Source organism: Euprymna scolopes, chromosome 1 (genome assembly GCF_053919585.1).
Source record: "Euprymna scolopes isolate OS-2025 chromosome 1, ASM5391958v1, whole genome shotgun sequence".
In the NCBI taxonomy this organism is placed as follows: Eukaryota; Metazoa; Mollusca; class Cephalopoda; order Sepiida; family Sepiolidae; genus Euprymna; species Euprymna scolopes.
Genome location: NC_136482.1, coordinates 112,425,142 through 112,438,437, shown reverse-complemented (window position 1 = coordinate 112,438,437; position 13,296 = coordinate 112,425,142). Strand labels below are relative to the sequence as shown.

Below are 13,296 nucleotides of genomic sequence, written 5' to 3'. Positions count from 1 at the left end.
AGTCTCCGCGTCTGATGGCAGCACCTCCTCGTAAACAATACAGTATATTTCTTTCTGCAAAATTAACTCCCTCTGACAAGTCATCCTCATGAGACGTCTATGCTGGCTGGATTGTGCTCTTTGCATTCAACCAGGAGAATTCATCTTAGAAGCAATTTCCCCCAAGTCCCTCACAGGCTAGAAAAAAAAAAAGCAATGTGATGGACAAAGAAAAATTTGACTAATGACGGTGGAAAAAGACTTGAAACTTAACTTTGGTCCCCAAATCTACAGAGTTCAACTCTGGAACAGTATGTGACTAGAGATCCCCTACTTTTTAACTTCAAATTGTCAATCTTGGTGAGGGATGCAATGGCAAGGATGAATGGAGCCAGCTCAACCCACTCTGTTTCAAGTAGAAATATAGGGAGAGTCATAGATAACTGAGCAAACAAAACTTATTTGAAATAATAAAACTTATTGATACTTATTCCTCTGCATATAACACCAAGGGAGGTAATTCATACAACATTAAGAGAAGTAATTCAGTACATATTCAAGTGGATGTAAGCATCAGCAGCAGCTGACTTCTAAACAAGATGGTAACGCTGTTCTCAAATGAATCTATATAATTATAAAACTCAGATCAGCTTGCTGGCTTGGACGTTTAACCGTCCACCCAGTTTTTGACTTCCAGTTTAAAAAAATTTGTTTGCTTACCTATTTCATGGTCGCCTTGTCTTGAGTCCAATATTAAAAGCCACTGTTGCTATTCAAAGCATACACAAGGTCAACAATATTTTTTGTTTTAACTTATTTTAACGTATTTTCCTTACAAATAAATGTAATTTAATCCCGTTGAGTTAAAAAAAAAAAAACTGATTTAAATATAAATGTACAATATATAGCTATAATCATATTTACTGCTTTTAGTAGTGCTCCTGTGGATTCTGATAATTTATTTTTTCAGGCCATACTTAAAAATATTGTCTCTTCTAGAAGGGGATGGTGGGGTAGAAACTTGGTTTTAGTAGTGCTTTTAGTAGGACCTGCTTAATTTTAATTAGTGTTTGCAGTGGAGGCTTCCTGAATTTTATTTTTTTCACTCATCACTTAAAAAAAATGTTTTCTCAAGACAATAAAAGACAATATAATCTCAAAATCACTTTTTATTTTGAACATTTTTCATCTTACTCTTTAAGAGACAATGAGTAGACTAGTATAATTTAAAAAATAGTGCGGGTTATTAAATCCAAAAAACCCTTTTAAAAAGTCGAAAATAAATAATAATGTGGGGAGTGGGGGAGTTGGCAGACTGAACTTTTCTCAAAATGAATAATCTCAAAAAAAAAAAATAAATAAATAAAAAAAAATAATAATAATAATAAGGGGAGGGGGAGCTGAAGGAGCCAGCTGCAAATCGGTTCTGAAAACGAGGAGTCGATTTACTAAAATGTTGTATGTGAAACTGAACTCCGTTCCAAATCTTTAAATATTGACTGTTTTCAATTTTTGTTTTATAATCTGGTAGCTTAATGTCCAATAATCCACAGAAATAGTTGAAAGAGGAAAAAGAAAAAACTAAGGAGGTTGCCGATTGTTCAGGTGCACCTACATATTTTTTTTTTATATTTTCTTTACTCAAGTTGTGTGTGATTAAAACTAGAACTTGTTTTTTTTTTAAATATGGTTTTCATGTCCAATATTATTTATTTATGATTATTTTATTTGTATTTTTCATAAGAAGTTGGAATTGTTTTCAAACAAACAAAAAAAAAGTAAACATGTTTTTCTAATGTAAAAAAAAAACTACTTGATTAATTTACATATTTAAAAAAAATATTCGTTTTTCTTTTTTTACAACCTAACCCAGCATAGTTTACCTCCCAAAAAGAAATCAAATTCTACCTTTTTTTTTAGGCTAATACATTTCAGCGGCCTTTAAAGATAACATAAGGAATTTTATTTTTAATCATGAAAATTTTACATTTTAGCATGGGGAATCAGTTTCCTATATAAATTTAACGTAAAATGAGACCCCACTTCTTGGTGATGTAGCAAGACATGTAATCATTAGCATTTTTTTTTAAGTTTGGTGGTGGTGGGGGGGGGACAGAAAGGGGAAGGGGGGCGAGGTCATAAGTTCAAACATTTTAAAAATACATTGAAACACTTCAAAACGTGTGCATGTGAGGAGGACTTTTCATTTTTTTTTTTTAAGATTTACTTTGAAAAGGTCTCACCATTAAATATTACTTATTCAGTTAATTATTATTTTCTGATATTTTTAAGGCTGTTAACACACACAAAAAAACTAGGGTGAACTTTTTTTTTTCATTTTTTTTAACAGATTACACCCCTCTTATACAAAAAAAAAATTTATTTAATCTAAGAGCAATGATGTTGACCTTTATTATCCAATGTATTTCGTATTATTTTCACTGGTCATGTTCGTTTTCGTACGCGTGTGCATTCAACTTTTGCTCATTTATACATTAAATCTAAATACTCACTTGCACTTTTATACATTTATTCTGAATACTCACTATTCCATAGCTAGCTATAACATATACTGACCCAATGGGTTATGGGTAGTCTGGTTTAATTATAATTACGACTTCTTCTCAGTCTGCCTGCCTCCTAGGACTTCTTCTCACAACCTGCCTACCTCCTGGAACTTCCTTTCAAAGACTGCCACTCAAGTTTCTGCACCTGCTTTGACTATGGCTCACTTCCAGCAACTCCACCGGCTTCCAGTAAACCCCCAGATTACTTCTGCACCTGAAGTCTCCAGCTAGTTCCTGCAGCATCCAGTGGCCACTTAAGTCCAGCTACCCATTTCCAGTGCCCACAGGAGTTAAGCTACCCATTCCAGTGTCTAATGAAGTCCAACTACTAGTTCCAATGCCCACTGACATTCAGCTACTTGTTCCCATGCCCACTGACATCTTACTCCCTGTTCCAGTGCCACTGACATTCAGCTAGCCATTCCAGCGCCTACTGTTGTCCAGCTAGCCATTCCAGCGCCTACTGTCGTCCAGCTAGCCATTCCAGCGCCTACTGTCGTCCAGCTAGCCATTCCAATGTCTACTACCGTCCAGCTAGCCATTCTAGTGCCCATTGATATCCAGCTAGGAGTTTCCAGCATCTGTCGACGTCTGGATACCAGTTTCCAGCCTCCGATCCCATCTATATGACTGATCAACCTGAGGCATGTCATCCTACCTCAGGGACAGTAATTTCAATCCTGATGGACACCTGTTCTCGCTCCAGCTGATCCTGATATACAATCTCTATTGCTATACAACTTATCATTTTCACTTGGTAAATAAGAAAACATGATATCCATCATCTTTAACCAATCATCTGTGTTTGTAATGTCTCTTTGCTGTTGCCGTCACTTTCCTTGCCTTGTGTCTACTTTATTAGTTGTACAGTAGATGGGCATCTTCATTATTTCTACCCCCTGCAACATCATTAAAAGTGGCTTGATTCCTACTTCAGTCACCTAAATTATTTGTTCCCAAATAATTTATTTTTATTTAAAACATGTTCTAGAATAATAATAATAATATTGTGAAACGCCGAAATCAAAACTTGCCAGGACAACAGTATCTTTATAAAAAGGTTGAAGATGAAGTTATAGGTATATAACTAAAATTCAACAAACAATAACAAAATTACTAAAATGTTTCTGCTTTTGTATTTACAAACCTCTGTAAGAAATTATCCAGTCATAATACAAGCCCTAATTACCATTGTATCGATTGATTTGATTGATTGAATCTAACCAGACATATCACGTGCCTTTGCCGCCAATTTTTATTTCGTTTTCAGTTCGTTCCAGATCAGCGAAGAGGCCTTCTATGCTTCAGATCTCAACCATGGATGAAGTATAGGGCATATTTGTAAAAGCCTACAAATTAGGCTTACTTATAATACAGAATGTCTACAACCGCATTACGGACCCTTCTTATCATTGTGAACTTTTCATCTTTGGTATTCAGCATGGTTGTGTTGTTACTAATTTTTTAGGGCCATGACATCCAATGGAACATGGTTAAATGTATTATTTCCTGCAATAGACTATGACAGCATGTGGATTGCAAAAGGATTAAAGAACTACCGCTTCATTGAAGCAAACTACCAGCTCCAAAGTTGGATGCAAGATGGGTGCACTATTTTGCAACAATATCCTGTGTATCAATAAAGTTTGTCTTAAATTTTACAGATAAGGTTTGTTGTTTTGTGATTGTCTCATTTCTTGCCTTCAACAGAGATCATCGAACATGTTAGTTAAAATTCCCATCTTGACATAAAATAATTCCTACGCCTTTTCTTTTAAGAAAAGAAAAAGGTTCCCTGTCCTTAACTAGAAAATTATGAACGTATTCAGCTAAATCCATAACAAGCGACATTTGAATGAATGGTTTATTTTATTGATGTTACATTGTAATCACGTGATTAAAATTTTAGCAGACGAAAAATTGGGAGACAAAAGAGTAAACAGTTCCTAACATGATATTTTTTTCTTCTTAGATAAGTCTTAAAAAGAAGGTGCCTCTACAGAATTTGAACCAAGCCAAACAGACTTTTGCCAAACTTATACAGGGTAACAAAAAAAACGGGCCCGTGTACACTTTGTGATATCTACATTATTTATTCACCAATTTCCCTTATTTTACAGGACCTGGCAGACTCAACGACCGTGAGTACACCAAGACTCCAGTGGGAGCTGGGATAAAGAATACACTGTGTTAAATTTTATTACAAGACAGGCTCGTTTAAGAAAACCTAGGACACTTATGCATCAGTTCAAATGTGAAAAGGCTCCATCCAAAAGTAGAATTTAGAACTGGATGGACACCCACTTCGAGAAGTATGGGACCATGGAGAACCTCAACGCTGCCAGAGAGAACCATCCAAGCCACTTGGGACGTCCCAAGAAGCGAACAGCCGAGCTGGTCGAAAGAGTGAAAGAGTCTCTCCAGCAAAGTCCGAAATGCTCTGTGCGTAAGCGAAATCCGTCCCTCAGTATGTACCGTGAGACTTGCAGGAGAGTGCTGGTGAATGATATCAGGGCTTACCCATACAGATGCTGCAGACCCTTACAGCCTCAGACAAGGAGCAGAGGAGGGGTATGGCAGTCAAGATGCTCGAGAAGATCAAGGAGACACCAAGTTTCCTTAACCTCTTTTGGATCTCAGATGAAGCCCACTTCCATCTTGATGGAAAGGCGAACTCCAAGACAAATGACTTCTGGGGGTCCTCCAGACCCAATAAAGTAGCCACCAAACCCCTGCACAGTGTGGGCTGCAATCTCGGCCAGAGGCATCATCGGACCAATCTTCATCGAAGAATCTGGTGCAGCAGTGACAGTCATCAAGGCACAGTATGTGGAGGTCCTCAAAACCTTCAAGAGTGAGCTCCAGACCATCCACCTGTCGCTCACGAGCAAGTTCTGGTTCCAGTAGGACGGAGCAAGTTTTCACACCTCAAACCTGTCCCGAGATTGGCTGAAAGAGAACTTTAGAGGCCGAGTGATCAGTCTCAAGAATGATTTTGGGTGGGAACCCCATAGCCCGGACCTAAGCCCCTCCAGATTTTTTTCTTTGGGGCTATCTTGAGGACAGAGTCTATGCAGGGAAACCCAGAACCATCACAGAACTCAAGGAAGCTATCAGGGAGGAGATGAGAGCCATTACCAATTCGGTCTGTAAGAACGTCATGGACAACTTCGTGCTGCACTTCAAGAAATGCATGGAGCTAAATGGAGGCCATCTAGAACATATGCTGTAGAACAGAAAAAAAAGGCCAAAGACCCTAGTGTTTTGATGTGATGTTTTGAACATAATAAACTAGTTATGACTAAAGTTTCATTTCATTCGGACAAAACACTAAGAAATGGGACCTAATTATAGTTGGGGCCCGTTTTTTTTTTTTTTTTTTTTGGTCACCCTATATTTACTAAAACTTGGGTTAGAGTTAGAGTTTTGGAGTAAAAATTAAATAAATAACAATAAACCAAGACAGTTTGGTTCAAGGGGAAGGCGCAATGGATGAGTGCAAAATTGTGTCGTGATCGGACCCATCAGCATTCCCTAATACGAACAAATTAGAAGGAAGATACCGGCGATCAACAAATCTCCTCACCTGAAAGAGAACATAATGCCTGGGAGGGTGGACTTCCAGGACCGAACAGATCAACACTTCATTCTGATCCAAGAGCCAGTCCACTACCAGGTGTGTGTGTGTGTGTGTGTGTGTGTGTGTGTGTGTGTGTGTGTGTGTGTGTATTAGTCATCGCTTATCAAGGCCAGGTGACTACTCAATGATAAGGGTTAATAATGGGGACCGTAATGATCGGTGATGATAGAAATTGGATGAGTTAATTTATTTTAGAGGACGGCTCATCAAGAACTTGTTTATGTTGGACTTGATAACGACCATGTTATAATCAACTGGAAAGCAGCTCAGCAGCGATCTGCACAGATGACTAGTTCTAGGAAAGAAACTAAACTCTGCACATGGAATACCCGATTGATTGGCGTCAAGAGTTCCCCCACTTTGAGAGTAGGGGTGGAATGAGGAGTCTGGACTCGACCGCATGTTCCTAGTTACTTATCTCCCCATGAGGGCAACGTTAGACATGATATTATGTCATATCACGTAATGAGAGTAAGTCGAAGCACTGCACTACAAGATCCGGGTTCAAAAAAAAAAAAAAAGAAAAGGAAAGAAAGAAACAAATAGTCATAGCAGTAGTAGTACGTATAACGACTAAAAAGGTATTAGTGGTCAAAGTAATGCTCTAATGCACAACATGTTCGAAGAACTGATGCCCACTCAACATGTGTATACAAGCCTTAATGAATAATTAAAAATAACACAAATAATAATACTAATAACAGAAATCAAGACAAAATATTCGAGTTATTTGTAAATATAAACACGGCCATCAGCAGCTACTACAAACAGAAAATAAATGAATGAAAATTACTATTACTACGACAACGACACCTACTACAAGTCTTGCTATCAAAACGTGCTATGTAAAAAAAATTGTATACGAGTTAAATTATTCATAATCATATATATGAAGCATTAATTATAAATAATTAAGCATTTTTACACACACACACACATTATATATATATATATATATATATATATATATATATATATATATATATATATATTAGGGTATATATTTTGCTTATGATTTAAGGAGTAGGAGGGAGGGTCATTTTAAAATATTTTCTTTAGAAAAATTTTAGCCGTATATTTAATTTTTTAAATCGTAAATGTGTAATATTAACGAATAATGGGTTAAACTGGGGTTAATTAAGGAATGTAGTATCCGGTAGGTGCAACTATAGAAGTATTTTTTTTTTTTTTTTAATTTGATTCGTTTGTAGTAGCGAGTGTGTCAGTGTTTTTGGTGGAACTGGTAGCGCTTAAAAATTACATCTAGATTTGTGTTGTGCTTTTTGTGTGTATGCATTTGATTTTTTGTCGATTTATGTAAAAAAAAAAAAAAAAAAAAAAAAAAGATTAAGAAAATTATAAAATAAAAATTTAAAAATTAATGGTAATGATGACCAATCCTTTATCGGAGAAGATTAATCGAAGTCCATATGATTGTTTTTATTTTATTTACGTATTGTTTTTATTGTTTACTATAGGTCCGTGAAAATGAAAGTAGAAAAAGGGGGATGAGTGACGGTTAAATGGTTGGTTACAATTATTACACATTTAAACAAAGACTTGATTAAAAAAAAAAAAAAAAGAATTAAACATATAAACAAAAATAAAAAAATGTATGAAACCATTATTATTTTCAAATATTAAAACATTTTTTTTAATTCAGTTAAAAGATACGATCATCATTTACTACTGTTAGTTCGGTTATGAAAAATTGATTCTTAAACAATAGGTTTTAAAATGTGTATATGTAAAAGTGCATCGCGCAATGCTGTCGCGAATAAGAGGTACTTGTGCATCTATGTTACCGTGCTGAAATAATGACGTTATTATTTAGAAAGTCATTCTTAACATTGAAGGAGAGAGTGTTTTGTCAATATTCTGTACTTTCACCTAACAATTTAATAAATATATGGTAAAAATTGAATTTCACTTGAAAATACTATTAAAAAAAAAAAAAATAGCGCGTAAAAACACCGAATAATATTTGTTAAAAAATGGGGTTGATTTGTTTTACGGCATATCAACGTCAGTGTTTTATGTAACGCAGACAAAAAGTAGTAAATAAATAAAAAGAAAAGACTTACCATTTGAACATATGAGGGCAAGTAAACTGGTATCCCCAACCTGGCGCCAAGCGAACTGGACAATATACGGGTGCCTTTCCGCTAAGGATTCTGTGTCTTGTTTCACAGAAAGTAGTCTTACCAAATCGAATAAAGGATACATTTTTGATATATCCGCCTTAGTTTTTGTTTTGGGGGAGGGTTAGCGGTAAATTTCTCTTGACTGGTTTTCTTTCACAAAAAAATAAAAATAAATAAATAATTTTTTTTTTTTTTTTAATCGGGATTGGAGACGAGGTCTGTTTGGTAAATGTTATTGATTGTTCTCTTTGTTTATATATATATATATATATATATATATATATATATATATATATATATATATATATATATATATAACCGTATGTCGGTTTTTATTTATCTAGTTTATGTACAAATGTGCGTGTTTAAACCAAAAAACAACACGCTCTTTCTCTCCCCGCCGAAAAAAAAAAAAAAAAAAGGATGCAGGAGAGAAGAGCGTTTCAATTTTTTTTTTTTTTTTTTTTTTTTTTTTAAGTCTAAAATAAAACACACACACCTTTTGCACTCGCTCTCCTCACCCACACCAACACCAACGCGGTGGCCGTCGTCCAAGCTCCGGACATGCCACGACTTTACGATTTCACGTAAGTACATATATAAACATAATCCACCGTGTGTTGTGTACGTGCATATGTATATATTTATATATCAGATATATGCAAACGCACACACAAGAGAGGGGTGCACATGCGCGCACACCAGGGTCACTTGCAGCAATAGGAGAAAAAAAACGGGGTGTCTGGCTGGGGTGGCTAACGGAGAGTCAGGCCTCCATCCCAGACAAACACCATCGTCATCACCGACTCATCATTTTCCCTGTTCAATCGCAATCGCTGGTTGGAATACGGAAAGCGGAAGTTCACACGGCCTCCTTCCACCTCTTTGAAAAAATCTCCTACTTTTTCTTACCCCCCCCCCCCCCACGCTCCGCATCTCTCTCTCTCTCTCTCTCTCTCTCTCTCTCTCTCTCTCTCTCTCTTCCCTGCTGCTGCTATTCTCCCTCCTCAGCTTTGCAGAAAGCAGACTTCGTTTTGGCTGCGGCTCTGCTGCTATCAGTTTTACAGCAAATCAACCCATTTTGTCTTTTATAATGCTGAAATACTATACTTTATTGTAAGCGATTAACTAAACACAAGTTGCTATATTACGCATAGCTGGGGAGCGTTCGAGGTACGAGTTCATACTTTTCTCAACTGTATAAATTTGTAATTGATCCCAATATACCCAATAGGATTTGAACAGCAGCCAAATCAATAACCGCCCACAAAAAAAAAAAGTGAATAAATAAAAATAAAACAAAAAAAGTTTATTTACTGGGGGGGGGGGGTTGTCTACTTGCCTCCTAATAGGATATCCGATCAATCCCTGATGTCTATCATTTTCCCTGAAATAATGGAACGTCCACAGAACTGTGATTAAAGACAAAGTCTATCAATAGAAAATAATTGATTTTTATTAACAACTATTAAAATGATATATGTTTGTAAAGAATGAGAGTTCCCAGAGTCCGAGTACGTCCTAAAAAAAAAAAAAAGAAGGAAGGTGTTTGTTTGTCTGTAAAGAGAAATCAAATTAGTGTTAGGACGATTAATCGGAATTCAGAAAAACTGGAACTTTTGGAGTATTGGAATCAGTATCGGAATTGTCTGGTGCTAGAAAACAATCATTTTTTTTTTTTTCTGTCAAACTCGGGAATCTGCTACCTTCGTGAATTAAATAAAGGCTTTCATTTGAAATTCCATGTAGATACACCTGAAGAAAGTCAGAACCTGCTTATGTTGGACTTGAAAACAACTATGTTATAGTTAACTGGGAAGTAGCTCCACGATATTGTTTCATAAAAGAGCAATTCTAGGAAAAAAGCTCTACTTATGGAATTTTCATTAGATTTAGGCGCAGATAGAGAGCTGATAGTTGTTGTAGCTAGTCAAGTGTTTGCTGCGAATGCCTTTACAGGGGAGAACCATAGAGTGAAGCTCAGCCAAGCACTTGCCATGAAAATAACGATAGAACAGAGATAGGCTCATCATGTCTCTTCTATAAAAAAAAAGAGATAGCAGAGAGGAAAAAATGATATCGCCCACTAGATTTCGAAGTTGGTTTTGTACCTTGTTCAAGCAAGAAAAGGGTGCTCTGAGCAGCTCCTCTCTAGATGTGGCAACAGTACTCCATCTTAGTCCCGCAAATTCAAAAGCTAATAATAAAAATCAAGTGTACAATGGAGTTGAACAATCCAGCAAAGATGACTGATTTTAGGATGTATTTGGCTCCTATATAGTTAGAGGATTGTATTGGACATGAGATATTTTGGGTGCAGTAGAATGAGACAACCATTTCCCTGGCGACATTGGCAACGGATTTGATGTATGTGTTCCATTTCAGGAATGAAGGTCAGTCCCAGAAGCTTGTCAAAGCATGGTGCTTCCTCAAGACATGAGTCATTTATTTCAGTTTGGGCCAGCTGAGGATCAGAACGTTGGTGGTGGAAAGAGAAAAGCTGGATTTTAAATGGATTAAAATTAACCAGCCATTTTTCCCCCGTATTACACCATGTGCTCAAGGTCAGAAGAAAGAAAAACAGAAAGATCTTGATCGTTGCCAACCTTTAAAATTTTGCCATATATGATAGTTTCATGAATGACCAAAGAATGTGATTTGAGAGATTACTGATGAAGATTAGGAAGGGACTTGGGCCCAGGATGAAAGACATCAGTATTGATACAATGAGGTTTTGATTTTTGCCCATCGACAACTACTCTTATACTCTGTTGCGGGACTAATGGGTGTCGATGCTTAGTCCTGCAAATTCAAAAGCTAATAATAAAAATCAAGTGTACAATGGAGTTGAACAATCCAGCAAAGATGACTGATATGAATGGATAAATTAAATACAAAATTTTTTATTTTATTTTTTTAAATTGTAAATAAATGAACAGAACAGACAGGATTGTCTTCTTTGTGAACGTTGACTGAAGTAATTGAATGTTTTTTATGTAATGAAGGAGACAGTTCAGCGACTGCGGTATTAAAAGTTTTTATGTAATGAAAAAGACAGTTCTGCAACTGAGGTATTAAAAGATCTATATATGATGAAGTAGAAAAGTCCTGTGACTGAGGTAATTGAATTTTTTTATGAAATTAAATAACCAAGAAAAGTCCTGTGACTGAAGTAATTGAATTTTTTTTTTTTTTATGTATTGAAATAGTCAAGAAAAAAATCCTTCGACTGGGGTAATTGAATGTTTTGAAGGAGAAAAGTAAAAGTTCTTGGTTAGAAATAACCAGTCTTTTTTAGGAAGAAATAATAATATAAAAGTCCATCGCTTACTTTAGCAAAGAGATAGAAAAGGGTAAAAATCCATTAAGATAAAAAGTCCATCTCCACATCGAGAATCAAATGATGGTGCACATGAGTTTAACGTCTGCGGTGATGGAGTCAAACGGCTTGATTACGACGTGCTGTGCTGGTGTTGACCGACTCGTTTAGGCGCAAAAATGCCCATTTTATACATTTCCAACCAGCTCCACAGAGACCTTTAGAAAAAAACATTTTTTTAAATTTGTTTTCCTTGTAATCCGATTGGATGAAAAGAATAATATTCTTATGATGTAAGATTCTTCTTACGACGTCCACGTGAACAGGTGAAGTTTTGCTTATAAGTCCACCGAATTTGCGTGGGTGTAGAAAGGGAAATGTATGCACAGCTGAAATGATGTTTATACATCCATGTGTGTGTAACTGGGTTTTACAGTTGGAGCAGCACGCCATTATTCTGTTTGAGTAGATTCGATGCGGTGGCGTCGGGGCTACTATATGGCCCCCTCCTTAGAAAATTGATTGGATAATCAATTCAATAATATATGTACGATTTTAAGTTGTCCAGAAAATGAACCGTTCTTCCTGATTTGGTACGAATGACGGGCCTAGTTGCCTCTTCAGCTGTCTCAGTCGATGGGTTCATGTGAGAGAAATCCCCCTCCATCCAGGCAGATTTAATGCGATCAATGAAGACTGTGTCTTTGTTGTTGTTCTGCATTATTGTGAAGTATTTCTTGACTCACTGTAAAACTTTGAAAGGACCCTGGTAATTTGGTGTGAGTGGCTTTTAACTGCATCATTTCTGACGAAAACGAATTCGCTTTTCTCCAGGTTTTGAGGCAAATATTATGAGGATTCCTGCTGGTGAGGAGGGGTGTATGTCAGTTTCGCCATCTTGTGGTGGAGATCCTGCACAAACGAACTTGTTGAGGTTGGAGCGGTGTTCTGGGGAGTGTGGAAATATTCGCTCGACAAAGAGAGAGGCATCCCATACACTAGTTCTGCGGTTGAACACCCTAGGTTGGTTTTAGGGTATTGCGGAGGGACAGCAGTGTCAAAGGCAAGTTCTCACCCCAGTCAGGTATGCTGAGTTTCGTTGATAGGGATGTCTTCAAAGATCGGTGGAATCGTTCGACAAGTCTGTTGGCGCATGGGTGATATACTGTTGTCTTAATATGTTTAATACCGAGTAACTTGGAGAATTCATTAAACAGTTCCGATTGAAATTGTGGTCTATGGTCCATTGTGAGAACCTGGGGTACACCGAAATTCACTATCCAGTTAGTGAGAATAGTTTTCACTACAGTGATGGCTGAAGTATCTTTGATTGGGACAGCCACTGGCCATCTGGAAAATCGGTCTACAACTGTTAACAGGTACTGGTATCCCTGGCATGGTGGTAATGGTCCGACGATGTCTACATGAACATGCGAAAAACGTGTGTCCAGAGCGGCGAATATTCCGATTATTGATTTGGTGTGCTTGAGGATCTTGCACTTTTGACATTCCATACATGCAGAGGCCCATTTACTGATGTCTAAGTTCATGTTAGGCCAGATGAAATGATCGGCTATGAGTTTGAGTGTAGCCCGCTTGCTGGGATGAGAAAGGTTGTGGAGTTGGTCAAAAACTCTCTTCCAAAGA

General features: G+C 36.8%; 1 protein-coding gene across 1 annotated transcript in view; it reads right to left on the bottom strand.

The window, feature by feature from the left end:
* LOC145266444 (uncharacterized) overlaps positions 1–8,547 on the bottom strand; it is a 174,950-nt gene extending 166,403 nt beyond the window's left edge. Inside the window, exon 1 of the mRNA XM_080122153.1 lies at positions 8,271–8,547. Within this exon, the coding sequence (XP_079978279.1) occupies positions 8,271–8,412 (142 nt within the window). The 5' untranslated portion in view covers positions 8,413–8,547. The remainder of the gene's footprint in view (positions 1–8,270) is intronic.
* Between the last annotated feature and the right edge of the window lie 4,749 nt (positions 8,548–13,296).